Source organism: Mustela nivalis (assembly GCF_964662115.1).
Source record: "Mustela nivalis genome assembly, contig: HAP1_SCAFFOLD_2255, whole genome shotgun sequence".
Lineage (NCBI taxonomy): Eukaryota > Metazoa > Chordata > Mammalia > Carnivora > Mustelidae > Mustela > Mustela nivalis.
Window position 1 is genome coordinate 15415 of NW_028134410.1, and position 16912 is coordinate 32326.

Sequence of the window (16912 nt, forward strand, 5' to 3'; positions counted from 1 at the left end):
GGACAGGGAGGGACAGAGGGGCAAAGGAGAGGGAGAAAGAATCTGAAGCAGACTCCATACTGTGCAGGGAGCCCACTTGGGGCTTGATCCCACAACCACGATATCATGACCTGAGCTGAAACTAAGAGTTGGACGACTATGCCACCTAGGTGCCCCAATTTATACATATATATTTTTTAAATAAAATCTTGGATGTCTGGGTGGCTCAACTGGTTAAACATCTGCCTTCAGCTCAGGTTATAGTCCCAGGGTTCTGGAATTGAGTACGGAGTCAGGCTCCCTGCTCAGCAGGGAATCTGCTTCTCTCTTTGCTCCTCCCCACCCCTGCCGTGTGTGCGCACTCTCTCTCTAACAAATAAATAAATAGAATCTTGAGCAAAAACACACAAACAAAAAGCTTGGGATAAATATCTATACCCAGAATTCTCTTACTTATGTATTACAAACTCTTTGATGAAAAGGTTGTTTTCTTCAAAGGTTCTTTTCACATATACATTACTGACCAGTTCTCCTGGTTGGTTATAATTAAATTCAAGAAGCAATTTATCTCTCTTTTTTTTTAGATTTTATTTATTTGACAGACAGGAATCACAAGTAGGCAGAGAGGCAGGCAGAGAGAGACGGTGGAAGCAAACTCCCCGCTGAGCAGAGAGCCTGATGTGAGGCTCGATCCTAGGACCCTGAGATCATGACCCGAGGTGAAAGCAGAGGCTTTAACCCACTGAGCCACCCAGGTGCCCCAAGAAGCAATTTATTTTAACTACAGAGTATAAACTGATGGTTACCAGAGGGGGGAGGTAAGTGGGGGATGGGTCAAACAGGAGATGGGGATTAAGGAGCACATTTGCTGTGATGAGCACTGGGTGATGTATGAATTGTTGAATCGCTATACTGTACGCCTGAAACTAATATAACACTATAGGTTAACTATACTGGAATTTAAAATAAAAGAAGCAATTTCTCTACTTTTTCAGATCTTTCGTAAACATAAAAGTGTCAGCATATACATTCATTTGTTCATTCATTCAATGACTATATATATATAGTGAGTATATACTAGGAATTGGACATGATTCCAGGGATTTAGCAGTGAGAAAATAAAGCTGCTCTTGTGCAACCCCCATATACTAGTAGAGAAGATAATTAACAAATTAAAATAGAACACAAATGTCTGATAGGGCTAATATAAAGACAATAACAATGACAGAATATGACAGAAAATAACAGAAAATTGCATCATATTTTATATAAGATGCCCAGGAAAGATTTCTCAGAGAGAGGCATTTGAGGTGAGAAATGAATGACAAAAAAAAAACAGGTCAAGAGAGGTTCTTAAAGGGGGGCATGTGGGAAAAGTGATATGGGCATGAGGAAGAACAAATAAAGTCCTAGGGCAAAAACAAGTTTGATATGGCTAAATTTCACCATAATCTTTAAAGGTTATTAAATATTAAATCACATTTAAAAATATACTTTCAGCAGAAAACAATATATAATCACTATGGTTTATCTTGCCCTGTGACAATCTTCTTACTGTTTTATGAAAGACATCATGTATGTATACCTTCTTCAGGCTAAATAAAAAGTCTCACAGCAATGACAATGACAATCATGTCTCCCTCCTTCAGGTCTCACTTAAATTTATTACCTATACTTCACAGCTTTTCTGAGTGTTTAGCTGTTAAACTCTGTTCAATTCACCGCTCTTCTCGAAGATTCCTCATAAATCAGATTCTAGCTGGTTTTTCTGCTTTGTCCTCTAGTTTTTTTCTGGGTCTAAAAGGCTGTTTGAGAGCCTTTCAATACCTGGGGTTTGTCATGTGAGTGCATAGTAATATACCTCTGCCTAATCGAACTCCAGAACTGTTAACCTTCCTGCTAAAACAAGGCTTTCTACAGTGTTCCCCCCCTCCCTTCCCTTTGGTTGAAGGTCTTTAAAAAGGATATTATCTTTCACAACCAGCCAGACCTCTAACTTAAATTGATTCTCCAAGGTTTCTAGTATAAAGGCAAAGCTGTATGAATTATTCTTCCAGTATTCTGGGGAGTCTCTGTCCCCCCCCCCACCCCCAACTTTCCACAAGAACTGTTGTCTAATGACCTTATCAATCCATAGCTTCCCAATACCCAGATGTAGACTCTAGCCCAAGAATTCTCACAGGTCCTTTTCTTTTATTAGGAAGTATCTCATAATTTACTCAGGGAATCTAATGATATTCTAAATGGTTAAATAGGAGACTGGGCCAATATATTCAAAAGGATTTTTTTCCCTTATTTTTTAATACTTTTTATCATAGAAATCTTCAAATATACAAAAAGTAGAGAACAGCAGAACATACTTCACTTCCCAACACTACCTTCAATAATTATTATATGGCCAATCTAGTTTCATCTAAAACTGCCCCCACTTTCCACTCCTCACCAGTAGATGATCTCATTAAAACAAATCCCATATAATGCATTTTAAGAGGTTTCCAATCAGTGTAAGTTATGATCCTAGACCTGGTATCCCAGTATCTTTCAAAGTTTTTTTTGTTTTGTTTTGAGATTTTATTTATTGGGGCGCCTGGGTGGCTCGGTGGTTTAAGTCTCTGCCTTTGGCTCAGGTCGTGATCCCAGGGTCCTGGGATCAAGCCCTGCCTTGGGCTCTCTGCTCAATAGGTAGCCTGCTTCCCCCTCTTTCTCTGCCTGCCTCTCTGCCTACTTGCCTATCTCTCTCTTTCTCTCTGTCAAATAAATAAATAAAATCTTGTTAAGAAAAAGATTTTTAAGAAAAACATATTTAAGAAATGTTTCTTTTTAAGAAAAACATTTCACTTTTTCTTAAAAAGATTTTATTGGGGCACCTGGGTGGCTCAGTGGGTTAAAGCCTCTGCCTTCAGCTCAGGTCATGACCCCAGGGTCCTGGGATAGAGCCCCACATCGGGCTCTCCACTTCTCTGGGAACCTGCTTTCTCCTCTCTCTCTCTGCCTGCCTCTCTGCCTAATTGTGATCTCTGTCTCTCAAATGACTAAATAAAATCTTAAAAAAAAAAAAAAAAAAAAAGAAAAGAAAAGAAAAAGATTTTATTTATTTATTAGAAAGAAAGAACATGAGCTGGGGGAGAAGCAGAGGGAAAGGGAGAAGCAGACTCCCCACTGAGCAGGAAGCCAATGCAGGGCTCAATTTGGGGCTTGATCTGGGACTCCAGGATCATAACCTGAGCCAAAGGCAGATGCCTAACCAACTAAGCCACCCAGGTGCCCCTAAGTCTTTAGCACAGGCAAGTTCTAAGGATTCCCTGTCTACCACAGCCAATCACATGGTTAATTTCAGTGACTGTCCCTCCATTTCTAATTTATTTTGTCATGGCAGACCATTACCCCAAATAAGTTTATATAGGAGAATTTAAGAGCACAGGCACAGGATGGCCTAACATATATAAGCTATTTCACTATTAAAGAAAAAAATAACCTTGGGGACGCCTGGGTGGCTCAGTTGGTTGGACGACTGCCTTCAGCTCAGGTCATGATCCTGGAGTCCCGGGATCGAGTCCCGCATCGGACTCCCAGCTCCATGGGGAGTCTGCTTCTCTCTCTGACCTTCTCCTCGTTCATGCTCTCTCTCACTGTCTCTCTCTCAAGTAAATAAATAAAATATTTAAAAAAAAAAAAAAATAACCTTGAAAGTATAAGGATATCATTACATATAGATCTAAACTCCCACACTTACTTAATTAAATTTATTCCAACACTGAAACGGTAGGCCTTTGACAAGATAGTCAAACAACCATACACAATCTACAGAGAAAACAACAGGCTAAAAACCTTCAAGTTGTTTATGCCATGAAACATTTCACATTTTCTTAAAAATGCAATTTAGATGATAAATAAGCCAAATCTGAAAGCAAAAATCAGCTATTCATCATAAATACCATCCATTATCTAAAAACACTTCCTTATAAATGTGTGTCGAAAAACTCTTGGGGACCACTTACAGCTCTAACTCGAAGAAGATGTGAGATGACAGACTGTAGTTCATCACTGTAGTGTTTTAGTTCTGTAAATCTCCTGAAACAGGAAATAAATAAAACATCATTTTTTTCTCATGAAAACAAGTCAAAAACTGAAAGACAAAACAGGAGTTCCTGAGAACAATGAAACTGCTTCTATTTGACCATATGCTGGCTTTATGTACACACCAATACAAATTCAAAAAACTCTAAAACAACCATATTTTCTTTTGATATTTTTTCTGCTTTTGATATTTTTAAAGATGTCATACTTCATAATTTTTACTGTGAAACTGAGAGAAAAAAATTATCTGAAAAATTACTTGAAAAAATTCATGGGGCTAAACTCCTGGTCTCTAACCTCAGTCTTTACGCTATTCAGTAATCTTTGTTTCCCTAATCTAGTGACTACCATTCTGCATAAAGATATGAAACTTCTGATACTACCACCTGTCACTCTCCAACCAAGTTTCACACATTAAACACAGCCATTAGTAGGATCTCCTGCCAGCAAACACATCTACTTCTATTATTTCTTCCTTCCCCCAAGGATCCTTCCTCCCATCAATACTCTATATTCTACCCTAGCTATACCCCAGATTCCTACTTTCTAACTTCCACTCTCTATAAGCTCCTTCTCTTTAGCATATAAACTAACTCTCCTATATTTAAAACCTACACACACTCCCTTGACAATACACCCAACTCTCAACACCCTCTCATACCCAGGTCTCTCACACATACACTTTGACAAGGCATTCTCTCAAGTGACAACCACCTCCCATTCACTGTGCAGCCCAGTGCAGTCTACTTTTGCCTCCAGCACCCAAGGACAGATATACTCCTGAAAAAATCACTAATTATTCTCATGTTGCTAAAACCCAAGGATATCCTTTAGGCTTCATCTTTCTTGGTCCTTTCAACAATGTAGCAGCTACCCTCACCCTCCTTAAAAATTTGTTCCCTTGCTATCGGTTTTATTTTCTCATGATTTTCCTTATACTGTCTGGTTATGCCTGAAGTTTCTTTGGCAGTTCACATTTCTTTCACCCACTTGTTACACCTCCAACTTTAGTGTGCAAAGAACCCCTAAAGTGTTTGTTAGAAACGCTACCAAGGGCTTCTCAGTAGGAAAGGGGTGTGAACAAGCAAACTGTGCACAGAGGCCCTAGTGGGACTCAGGATGCTTGAATGTTTAACATGCCCAACCCACAGGATTCAGAGGCTACTCATCCTCAGATTACACTCTGGAAAATACCCCCAAAGTGTTGGTACTCCTTAGAGTCCCACCCTGGGTCCTCAGCCAACTTAATAATCAATCTTTCAATCTACACACTCTAGGTGACTTATCATTCACAAAGCTTTACAATTATAATTACATGCTACTGAATTCCAAACTGCTACCTCCTACCCGAATCTCTCTCCTAACCACCAGATCTATAACACCCAAATGACTAGCTGACATTTCTACTTGCTTACATACCCAAAACTCAATTTATCTTCCCCTATCCCTCCCAAATCTCTCTTCCCTGTATTCCCTCACACTCCACAGACTGAAACTAGGGTGCCGTCTGTATTTTCTGCCTCATTCACTCATTCTACTAATCTACCCCTTGGTCTATGTCCTAAATATTGCCCAAATACTCTCTAAATATGCCACAAAAAGTAGAAGACTCAAGGCCCATTTCTAAACTGCTCTTTAACAGACTAGTTTGAAGAAACATAGCTTATTTTATTTAAGTTTATTATTTATTTTTTTAGTAATCTCTACACTGATGTGGAGCTCCAACTCATGACCCCAAGATCAACAGTCACATGCTCTTCTGACTAAGCCAGCCAGGTGCCCCAGTTTGAAGAAACATAAACATGCGTGAAGCTAGCATCATTTTGATAATCCCTCTAAAACAATGTTTTCTACATTTTAAGAAAGGACAGAATAAAAGTATTTTAGTGATATAAACTATTTTAGTAATAGTATGAATAATAATTATATATTGAACCACCTAGACCCAGTATATAAAATATATATAATATATAATATATGATATAACTAGAACAGAGATTCTCTATGTGAAGACTCTGTTTTAACAATGAATGATATGGGGGTGCCTGGCTGGCTCAGTTGGAGGAACATCTGACTCTTGACCCTCGGGTCATGAGATCCCATGTTTGGTGTAGAGATTACTTAAAAATAAATAAATAGAACTTAAAAAAAAAAAAAAGGACAATGAATGATATAGACAATCCTCTTATCTAGAACTTAAGGCAAACAAATTCTACTAATTACTAATTATATATTAGTTACACATTGTAAGAACAGAAGCAAAAAACTGCCTTGGTTATGTTGTTGGTCATATCAAACTTAAAATTCTATACATAATATGGATATTCAATAAAATCTTATAATCCAGAAACCTGGTTAGGTCAGAAAAGGGAAGGCCTCATTCAATTGCTAAACTCTTAAGCTGAAAGACATTCAACTGACAAAATACTAAAATAATTAAAATACAGTCTCATCTACTTGCTCCTCAAATGAATGTACATCCACCAAAGTCATAAAACTAGCTTACTAGGTTCCTCAAAGCTTTTTTTGGAGGCTAACTTAAAATTTTAGTTCTTTACCTAGAGAACATCTCTTATATACCATGCATGTCATCATAACCCTCATAATGAAACCTCAGTGGAATCTTAAATTCTTATTACTAAGTGAAAAAAGCCAATCTGAGAAGGCTATATACTGTATATGACATTCTAGATAAGGTAAAACTATGGAAATCACTGGTTGCCAGGGGTTGGGATGGAGGGATAAATAGGCAGACCACAGAGGATTTTTATTTAGAACAGTGAAAATACTTGGGGTTTTTTGTTGTTTATTTTTGTTTTTATTTATTTATTTTAATTTTAAGTATGCTCCACGTCCAACATGGGGCTTGAACTCATGACCCTGAGACTAACAGTGATGTACTCCATAGACTGAGCCAGCCAGATGACCCATGACAGTGTAAATACTTTGTATGATATGATAGTGATGAATAAATGTCATTATAAATTTGTCTAGAGTGAATCCTAACTTAATGTCTTTGGGTGATAATAGTGTGGTCAAAAGAGATTCATCAACTGTAACAAATGTACCATTCTGGTGGGGGACTAAAAAGTCAATTAAAGGACGCCTGGGTGGCTCAGTTGGTTAAGCAGCTGCCTTCAGCTCAGGTCATGATCCCAGCGTCCTGGGATCGAGTCCCACATCAGGCTCCTTGCTCAGCGGGGAGCCTGCTTCTCCCTCTGCCTCTGCCTACCATTCTGCCTGCCTGTGCTTGCTCTCTCCCCCACTCTTTCTGATAAATAAATAAAACCTTTAAAAAAAAAAAGTCAATTAAGTGACACCTGAGTGGCTCAGTTGGTTATAAGCATCTGACTTCAGCACAGGTCATGATCTCAGGGTCCTGGGATGCAGTCCCACATCAGGCTCCCTGCTCAGCGGGGAGCCTGCTTCTCCATTTGTCTTCTCCCTCTGCCCCTATCATGCCCATGCTCATGCTCTCATTCTTCCTTTCCCAAATAAATAAATGTTTTTTAAATAAATAAATAAGTCTATTAAAAAAAAAAAACCCCTAAGGGCACCTGGGCAGCTCAGTCGTTAAGTGGCTGCCTCTGGCTCAGGTCATGATCCCAGGGTTCTGGGATTGAGCCCTGTATCGGGTTCTCTGCTTGTTTGTAGAGTCTGTTTCTCCCTCACCCACTCCCCCTGCTTGTGTTCCCTCTCTCATTGTATCTGTCAAATAAATAAAATCTTTTAAAAAGTAAGGTAAAATAAAATAAAAAATTTTAAAAACCCTCAATGGTTACCATCACAATTTCCTGATTACCAAAACTTTAAATATTTATTTATATTTTATATTCAAAATTTATATTAAAAGCTAAAGGCATTATGCTAATGTGTTATAATTTATAAAGTCAGGCATAATACCTTATCAGAATATACAAACCTGGCATTTGGTAAGAATTTACACCACAAAGAAATTAATGCTGAAGGCCTAACTAGAGAAATTCTAACACACATCATGCCCTTTGTAGCCAAAAATGGAAAAGCCCTATCTGCCTGAGCAACTTTCTAACTAAAAAATTTAGCTGAATCAAAGACCAGGTAAAGGTCCATATGATGAGGAGCCTAAATTATCCACCCAATTCAGAGAATGAGTAAAACCAAAATATTGAGAAAGGCCTAGGGCCCATCCTAAGGAAACTTTTTTCTGAATGCACAGGCTTCCTTTATTATAGAAATGGTCTCAAAACACCAAACTGATGTTAATGAAGTCAAGCAGCTATCATATAAATACATCTCCATGAAATTATTATACTAGTATACATTTATCTATCAAGTTTTCTTGGTAGACGAAGTAGTTTATTATTAAATATATACGTAACATATAATAATCTTATCTTGAACTCTGTACATATTTGACAAGCAAAGTCATTAAGAAAAACTACTTCATATGAAATTAAAATTATATCTCTTAATTTTCTGATATCTTCAACATTTTCATAAATCCTTCTAGAAAAAAAGCAGTGGTTTAATTTTCTAAAACCTTAGTTACTTGTAACCTTAAACCTAATTAAGTTACCAAATCTCAAAATCAGTTTTAGACTGTAAGAGGATTTCACTAAATGTAAATTACTTTTTAAAATAGTTAGCAAATAAACTGCATACATTCAGAAATGAAAAATTAAATCATTCAAAACAACACTGTAATTGTTATTAAAACAAAACCTTACTTGTCTGGGTTTTTCACTCTGAATGTTGCATTAAGCGCTTTTAACCTGGAGTCTGCCTGGAAAAAATAATTTATTCACTTAATACAATTACATTTCAGGTTACAAATCCAAACAGTTTTACTTTTCCTTTAGAAGATGCTCAAGTACAGTTTTCTTCATATCATTTGTGTCAAACACATTAAACATATCTAAAAGAAAAAGGCTTAGTAGTTATTTTTGAAAACACTACAAAAACAATGTTTTAATAAATTGAATACATGGCATTCAATGGTATCAAAGTAAAACAATTACAAACATCAACACACTAACAGATATATATATATATATATACATCTCCATTATCACATGTCAGAAAAGGTCATGAGAGAAAAGTAGTTTACCTTTCTCTAAATCAAGAAAAGCAATGATAAACTAAATAAAACTACTGCTCTAAAGCACATCCATTACTGCAGGTCATTCCCAGATGGAATCCAAATCAAATACACACTGGTTTTTTCACTGTCATGATCGGTATCTTAAAAAAGAAATATGGAAATACCTGAACTAAATACTGTACACTAAAGTAAAACAAGATGACATCAAATTAGTTTTTATCTGGCTGATAGAAAATGTCACAAGACAACACAACTTTTCAACTATCTTTTTTTGCTAACTTTTTAACTATTTTTATTTATTTTAAATAACTGCTCTCAAAGGAGGAACAGAGGGATCAGCACTAAGCAATAACTGAATTCTATAAAATGTACACTTAATATATCCAAATGCTATCTAAGTTCTCACAAAAGAAAAGAAGAGAAGAGAAAAAGAAAAGGAAAAGGAAAGAAGAAGAAAATGAAAATGAAAGGAGAGAAAAGAAAAAAAAACACTGAATTACTTTTCTGACCAGGCACAGAAACTATAGAATTCAAAAGAGTTGGCTCAATCAAAAATTAATTTTAGGGGCGCCTGGGTGGCTCAGTGGTTTAAGCCTCTGCCTTCAGCTCAGGTCATGATCTCAGGGTCCTGGCATTGAGCCCCACATCGGGCTCTCTGCTCAGCGGGGAGCCTGCTTTCCCCTCTCTCTCTGCCTGCCTCTCTGCCTACTTGTGATCTCTCTCTATCAAATTTAAAAAAAAAATTTAATTTTATAATGTAGCTGGAAACTTGCAATCAGCTTGAAAATTTCACATTACTTCAATTTCCAACCAACAATTACATATACTCTCAAATTAATAAAATAAGACAAAACCAATTCTAGGGCTCCCCAAATTACTTGGCTTAGAAAATAAACAATAACAAATAAGTTACTCCACAAACTAAGCCTCTCTTAGAACTTCAGACTACAAGTTATTCAAAAAGCTATCATGAGTATCTATAGATACTTAATTTATCACTGATTTCTGGGGATCCTCTTATTTCTAAAATCAGTATTTCACCAATTCTGGACCTTTCTCACTTCTTAGGGGCAAACAAGCTAGTGCATGTGAAAGTCCTTACATATATATGTACCTATTAATCTAAGGCATATATCACGCCCTTCTGTTCTACTAATTAATTAAAATAACTAAACACCAAAGTGTTGAAGACTCTATATTTACATACAAACGCGATTCTTTAAATGAGGATGAAATTACATTAAAACTATGAGGAAAGAAGGATATTTTCATTTGTACTTTTCCTGGAATCTCAAATTCTTAAGAACACCAATTTATTTTTTACTTTTAATGTGAACAATTTACCAATTTAGAAGTCATATAGAATGTTAAATATCACCACCCTAAACTTTGCTTACCCATCAACCGGTCAGGTCAGTTCCATGACAACATCCAACTCCGTATGCTTACCATTTCGCAAGATTCCACAAGATTTCAGAAGTTGCCTAAAATGTCCCCAAAGCCAGATCTCGTAAAAAACACATGGACTACTTCAAACCACACAGCTTACCAACCCTCTTTCAGAATCCCCATTAAATATCCAAAGAAGCCCCTGACCCATCACTGTTTCATACCATCTTCTTTTATCTCCTTTAAAACAACACAACTTGGAATCGTTAGTTGTTCACTTGTCTCAACTGTCCACTAAAATAGAAGAATCATTTTAAAAAGCACATTGCGCACAGTGCCCCTGGGAACTGCACAATGACAGCCCCAACAATACTTCCATCTCCTGTGCTCTCTACTGTACCCCCAGGGCCTCACAAAGCCTGCACAAGACAAACACGCTGAATGAAAAATAACCCAACCATTCTCCAGCCCCAAGTTCCTACCTTACTTCCCATGTTCTCCTTTAGTCCCCACTTCCTCCCCTTTCCCAGTTCCTATTCCATATTTTACCTTACATGTCCTGGATCTTGTCTTCCCCTGGGTGACTTCATTTTCTGATTCTTTTCTTCCCCGAAATGTTGCCTAGCTACCCACCACCCCCAGCTTGGGCCTCTCTCACGTTCCTCTTCCATGGCTCCCAGCTTGACTCCACTGCAGGTTTCTTATTCCTGTCTCGGCTCTAATGTTCTCTCTTCAACCATGTGACCCAATTTATCCAGGACAGTCCTGGTTTATGCTTACTGTCCTAGACTCATTATTAATAGTGCCCCTTTTCACTCTTGAAAGTGTCCCCATTTGGACAATAAATTTTACGGTCATCTATCTCAAAATAATCTCTGGAAAAAATCTCTGCTGTCATACTCTTTAACAAAGATTATCTATAACTATTTTAAAGTATCTTATTTATATGTTAATTTAATGTCTCCAACTACTAAAATATAAGCTCCATAAGAACATGGGAGTTTATGAAGGTTTCCAGCTCATCCGCTACTGTTTCCACAGCACCTGGCAAAGCACCTGACACTCTACAGGCACCCGGCATTTATCACAACGGCTCTCTCGACATTTCTCTGTAATACACAGATTAGCAGGGATCTTAAAAATCCAGATTGGGACACCAGCAGTCTGTACTCCAAGCAACAAAGAGGGTTCTGGGTTCCTCTGAGTCAATGTAAATTCATGTAAGGTTTGGGTATATGGATGACACTTTCTTGTAAGTAACTTACTGAGTTAATAGGAGTTAGAAGAGTACTACTTTATACTAAAGTAACTAGTTTATATGTTCATTACTCTAGAAAAGCTCTTTGCTCTCCTTTCACTAAATTGGTTAACACGAATTTTTATATATATATTCAAGACAAAAAATGCCAATATAATTCAGGGATGAAAAGAGTTGCTGCTCATGTTTATCTTAAGTAGAACAGTGATAAAAAAGAAACTAGATTTTTGGGGTGCCTGGGTAGCTCAGTCAGTTAAGTGATGGACTCTTAATTTCAACTCAGGTCACAATCTCAGGGTCATGAGACTCAGTCCCGCTTTGGGCTCTACACTCAAAAGAGTCTGTTAGAGATTCTTTCCCTCACCCTTTATCCCACTACTATTCTTTCTTTCTCAAATAAATAAATAAAATCTTAATTTAAAAAAAAAGAAAAGAGACTTATATAATTATCTTCCTGAGTATAGTAATTACTCTAAAATGATTTAAGATAATATTAATCTAGTAGGCCAAAACTAAAATTAAACAAACATGTGTGAAAAAAGGAAAATCAGGGGCATCTGGGTGGGTCAGTCAGTTAAGCATCTGCCTTTGGCTCAGGTCCTGGTCTCAGGGTCTAAAGCCCCATGTTGGGCTTCCTGTCTACAGGGAGTCTGCTTCTCCTTTTCCCTCTGCCCCTTCCCTGCTCTCTCTCTCTCTAAAATAAATAAAATCTTTAGTCAAAAAAAAAAAAAAAAAAAGGAAATTAAAAATAATGAAAATTTAAGTAAGCTGACGTTTAAATTTGATTGACAATCCAAAAACCAAGGGCCAAAGTCAAATACCCTCTCCTTTTTTTTTTTGAAGTAGGTTCCACACCCAGCACGGAGCCCAGTGCGGGGCCTAAACCTACAACCCGGAGATGAAGACCTGAGCTGAGATCCAGAATCAGACACTTAACTGACTAAGCCACCCAGATGCCTCATAACATCAAATATTCTTATAAAATATAAACATTTGGTTTGATTCAGAACAATCTCACTTTCACAGACTAGTTTCCAATACTCCCTTTACCAACCATTTTTACATGTATTTTATAACAAAAAGGAGAGGTAATATGGGATGGTAACGAGTATGCACATGAACCTTACATACATGCACGCATGCATGTATATATGTGTGAGATGGTCTAAAAAAGATTCCATTTCACTGATGAAAGGACTTAAAACAAGAACCAGCCACAACAAAACAAGAATACAGCAGGATACAAGGATTTCCAAACTCTCTTCATATATCTTATTTCTGTTCCATATCATTAAAGTCTGACTTTTCCAATTATTAACATCACGCATAAAGTATTACCTTTCAAAGTGAAAAGTGAAACTAAGGTTTCACCATAAGGCAACCCAAATAGAAATATTTTAACTCTTAAATAGCACCTATCGGAAGATTCAACGCACTCAATACACAGCACAATCTATATAGATGAAGAAATTCAAGGGCTCTCTCAGGGTCACCAAAGTCATGGCCAAATACTGGGTTCAAAGACAAAGAACTGCTAACTGGTTACTAAACTAATGACTAAATCTGTGACTGTTACATAAAGAGAAGTCACCAAAACCATTGTTTTACTTTTCTCTTTTTCTTAATATTAGATCCTAACATCTTAGACTAGTTCTCAGAAAACCTATAAAATAAAAACATTTTTTTTAAAGTTTTGAGTTATCTCAAATTCAACTCTAAATTAAAATTCCAATATTCTGAGTGCCATAAAGTAACAAATTATAGCCAAGAAAATTCTAATTTTTTCATGATTCATTGGAATCAGGTTATGATATAATTAGATACTCGATTATATTTTCCATGCACAAACAAATTTTATCTTCCTAGTTTTTTGCGTTAAATTTCAAATACCTAACTGCCAATACAAAAATCTCTAAGAGGTATTTTCATAACTACTGTAAAGACATTTTGTTCTTGTTGTCTAGACCTAGAATTATCATTTGATTTGTTCATCATTCTATATATCCTATCAATTTACATTACATTTTTCTACTTACCTGTTCAGTTTACACAAGAGATAAAAACTTTCGAAAATTTGCCAACAACCTGTGTTTACACTACTTTTGGAGCCAACAAGGAGAGCAGACAGGAGTCAGGGTGGCCTCACACCATACCATGCTTTTCAATTTTTAGACAGTAATTTCATCCCCAAGGACAAATTATAATGGCTAAATCTGAAAAGCTGTATCACTAGCAGACACTAATTGAAAATGACTCATATGCCCACTCAAAACTGACCACCATGTCCCAGCAGACAGAAGCATGACATTTGGCTCATCTTTTAGTCTGCTATGATTAGGAATGCCAAGCTCAATTCTTCAGAAGTGTCTTTCCTATCTGATAAAAAAGAGCAAGTAAGTGGGCAAGAAATGTGAGTGGCAGTGGTAAAGGCAGAGAGGGTTAAGGAAAAAAAAACAAGATACAATGCCTATGGGCATAGTGTGGGAAAAATCTACGACTTATGTCTAAATTACTGATTCAGGGGCGCCTGGGTGGCTCAGTGGGTTAAAGCCTCTGCCTTCGGCTCGGGTCATGATCCCAGGGTTCTGGGATCGAGCCCTACATCGGGCTCTCTGCTCAGCGGGGGGCCTGCTTCCTCCTCTCTCTGTCTGCCTCTCTGCCTGCTTGTGACCTGTCAAATAAATAAATAAATAAATAAAAATCTTAAATTACTGATTCAAAACGTTCTTTCCCAACAGAATGAAATTCATAAATATGCCCACTCTAGACTCATCAATAATAAAATTATGCAAATCCAAAGGGAATTCACAGTGTTTCTTTGAAAACCCTCCTAATGATATTAGAAGCAAAGTCTTTTCCCAACATTCACACATTCAATAAGTATCAAATATCCACTAAGTGCATGGCATTGTGCTTGGAATTGTAAAGGAACTTGTCAAACTATTTCATACAAATATTCTTACCTTCAGTTGAAACCCAGTTTCATTCACGGTCTCCTTCCAGTTACCTTCCTAAAAATTAAAGTTAATTTTAGGTATCATTGCAAAATAAAACCACCTATAAAGAATACTCCAAATTAAATAAAGTATCTATTATTCTGTTCTTTCAGGGAAGATGGGAGAAAGGTTCAAAAAAAGAATCCATTTCAAAATTAAGCATATAATCGAGAGTCCAAAAGATTACCAAAAGACAGACCCAAGATTTTATAAATCTGGGCTTCAAAAAACTAAAGACTAATTTTGATATCATTTAAGTGATGCCAGAAAGTACTGTCTTTAGTATCTCTAAGTATAAAAATGTCAGCTGAATTGGGGAGGGTATGTGCTATGGTTAGTGCTGTGAAGAGTGTAAACCTAGCGATTCACAGACCTGTACCCCTGGGGCTAATAATACATTATATGTTTACAAAAAAAATTAAAAAATTATTTTAAAAAATGTCAGCTGAGTGATGTAACCTAATAATTTTAAAAATCAAAATGAACTGAAAAACATGAATAAATGTATATTAAAGCTGCTGCAAAGAGATACCTAAGCCTAAGGATTCTACAGTTTAAAAGGAAAAAAAATGAATTTTTTTAAAAGACTAATAAATAAAAGAAAAATACCTGTGTTAAAAACAAATAGAAGATTTTGTCTCTACAAAGGATGGGATGCGAGGCAACTCTCAAGAGAAAGTTTTCCAAGCCAATCCGTCGTCTTTCCACAAAATCAGGGTCCATGTTGTCAGCGGAGAGTTTATGCCAAACGAATTCTGCCTAGGTAAACAAAACGGTCATGAAGAACAGTCTCAGCACTCTCCAATTCTGAACTACACTGCTGTTTCATTTCTTACCCTTTTTTCTGGTAGAGGTGGCACAACAATATGGGGATAGTAAACTAAAAGGTAGTTTCTCAACAATTCAAATTCACTATACCGCCTCCACAGTGAGTCTGTTAGGACACTTTGACCATCAGTATGTTCAACTGACCTGAAAAGGAACAGAATAAGACCTCTATTACTTTTTTTAAAAATACAAATTCAAGCACACAAACTCCACCAAGATTTGTAACTCCATTTACTAAATGCTTACAAACAAGGCACTCAGTGAAGAACTTTTCATGTAGTATCTTTTTTAATCCTCCTAACCAGCCTGTGAAGCACAGATTATTAACCCCATGCTATAGATGAGAAAGTAGCTACTGCTCCTACAATCACAGAGATCTCTAGATAAAGCACTCAAATCTATCTGATTCCAAAGCCCTTACTCCTAACCACTTTCCCTTCTGCTACAGAAAACCTATCTGAATTCCAGAGAAATAATTATTTTAAGCACATACTAAAAGTCTCAATGTACAATAATTCAGTTAATGTATAGTAATTGATTTTACAATAGGGTAAAATCTGGCTTAACTACGGTTTCATTTAATAAAAAGTATTTTTAATTACATTTCTGCCACAATGAAACAACATTCATGCTAAAGACCAAGACACCGCAAAGACCTTGATTCAAAGTTATAAAGAAATCAGATGCATCCATGTACCAGGAAATATCTTCAAAGGCAAAATGTTAACTCTGAAAGAGTAGGGGGGGAAAAAGATGTAAAAATTCATTTCTAGTCTTATCTTTAACATAGAGAGCTGTAAGCAATGCCATATAAAAGTTCCACTTATAGTTGGGGAGAAGTTTAGGTAAAATCACACCAAAGATATTTGAAGTCAGTTTGGTGGCACCTGGGTGGCTCAGTGAGTTAAAGCCTCTGCCTTCGGCTCAGGTCATGATCCCAGGGTCCTGGGATCGAGCCCCGCATAGGGCTCTCTGCTCAGCGGGGAGCTTGCTTCCCCCTCTCTCTCTCTCTGCCTGCCTCTCTGCCTACTTGTGGTCTCTGTCAAATAAACAAATAAAATCTTAAAAAAAAAAATTTCTACTAGTATAATCATTCTTAGAGAGCATTAGTCTTCTAAACATTATTGGGACCTTCCTACTTTCTAACTGGTTGCTTAACAGTAACTTTCAGGCCCTCCAAGAAGTGCACATATCACCGCAATGTTCATGTGTATACTAGGGCATAAAGGCACAGAAGCTAAAAATCCGTCTTGGAATAAAGTAGTTTTAAGAAAGTATATACATCATGTCATGCTCAGCACA

At 36.8% G+C, this 16912-nt stretch overlaps 1 protein-coding gene across 1 annotated transcript in view; it reads right to left on the reverse strand.

Moving 5' to 3' along the window:
- Positions 1-16912, reverse strand: part of LOC309858358 (sorting nexin-4) — a 51347-nt gene that overhangs the window by 14540 nt on the left and 19895 nt on the right. The window contains exons 3-7 of the mRNA XM_082751045.1: positions 15619-15754; positions 15392-15541; positions 14750-14797; positions 8766-8821; positions 3978-4050 (exon numbers count right to left, since the gene is read on the reverse strand). Coding sequence (XP_082607171.1) covers positions 3978-4050; positions 8766-8821; positions 14750-14797; positions 15392-15541; positions 15619-15754 — 463 coding nt within the window. The remainder of the gene's footprint in view (positions 1-3977; positions 4051-8765; positions 8822-14749; positions 14798-15391; positions 15542-15618; positions 15755-16912) is intronic.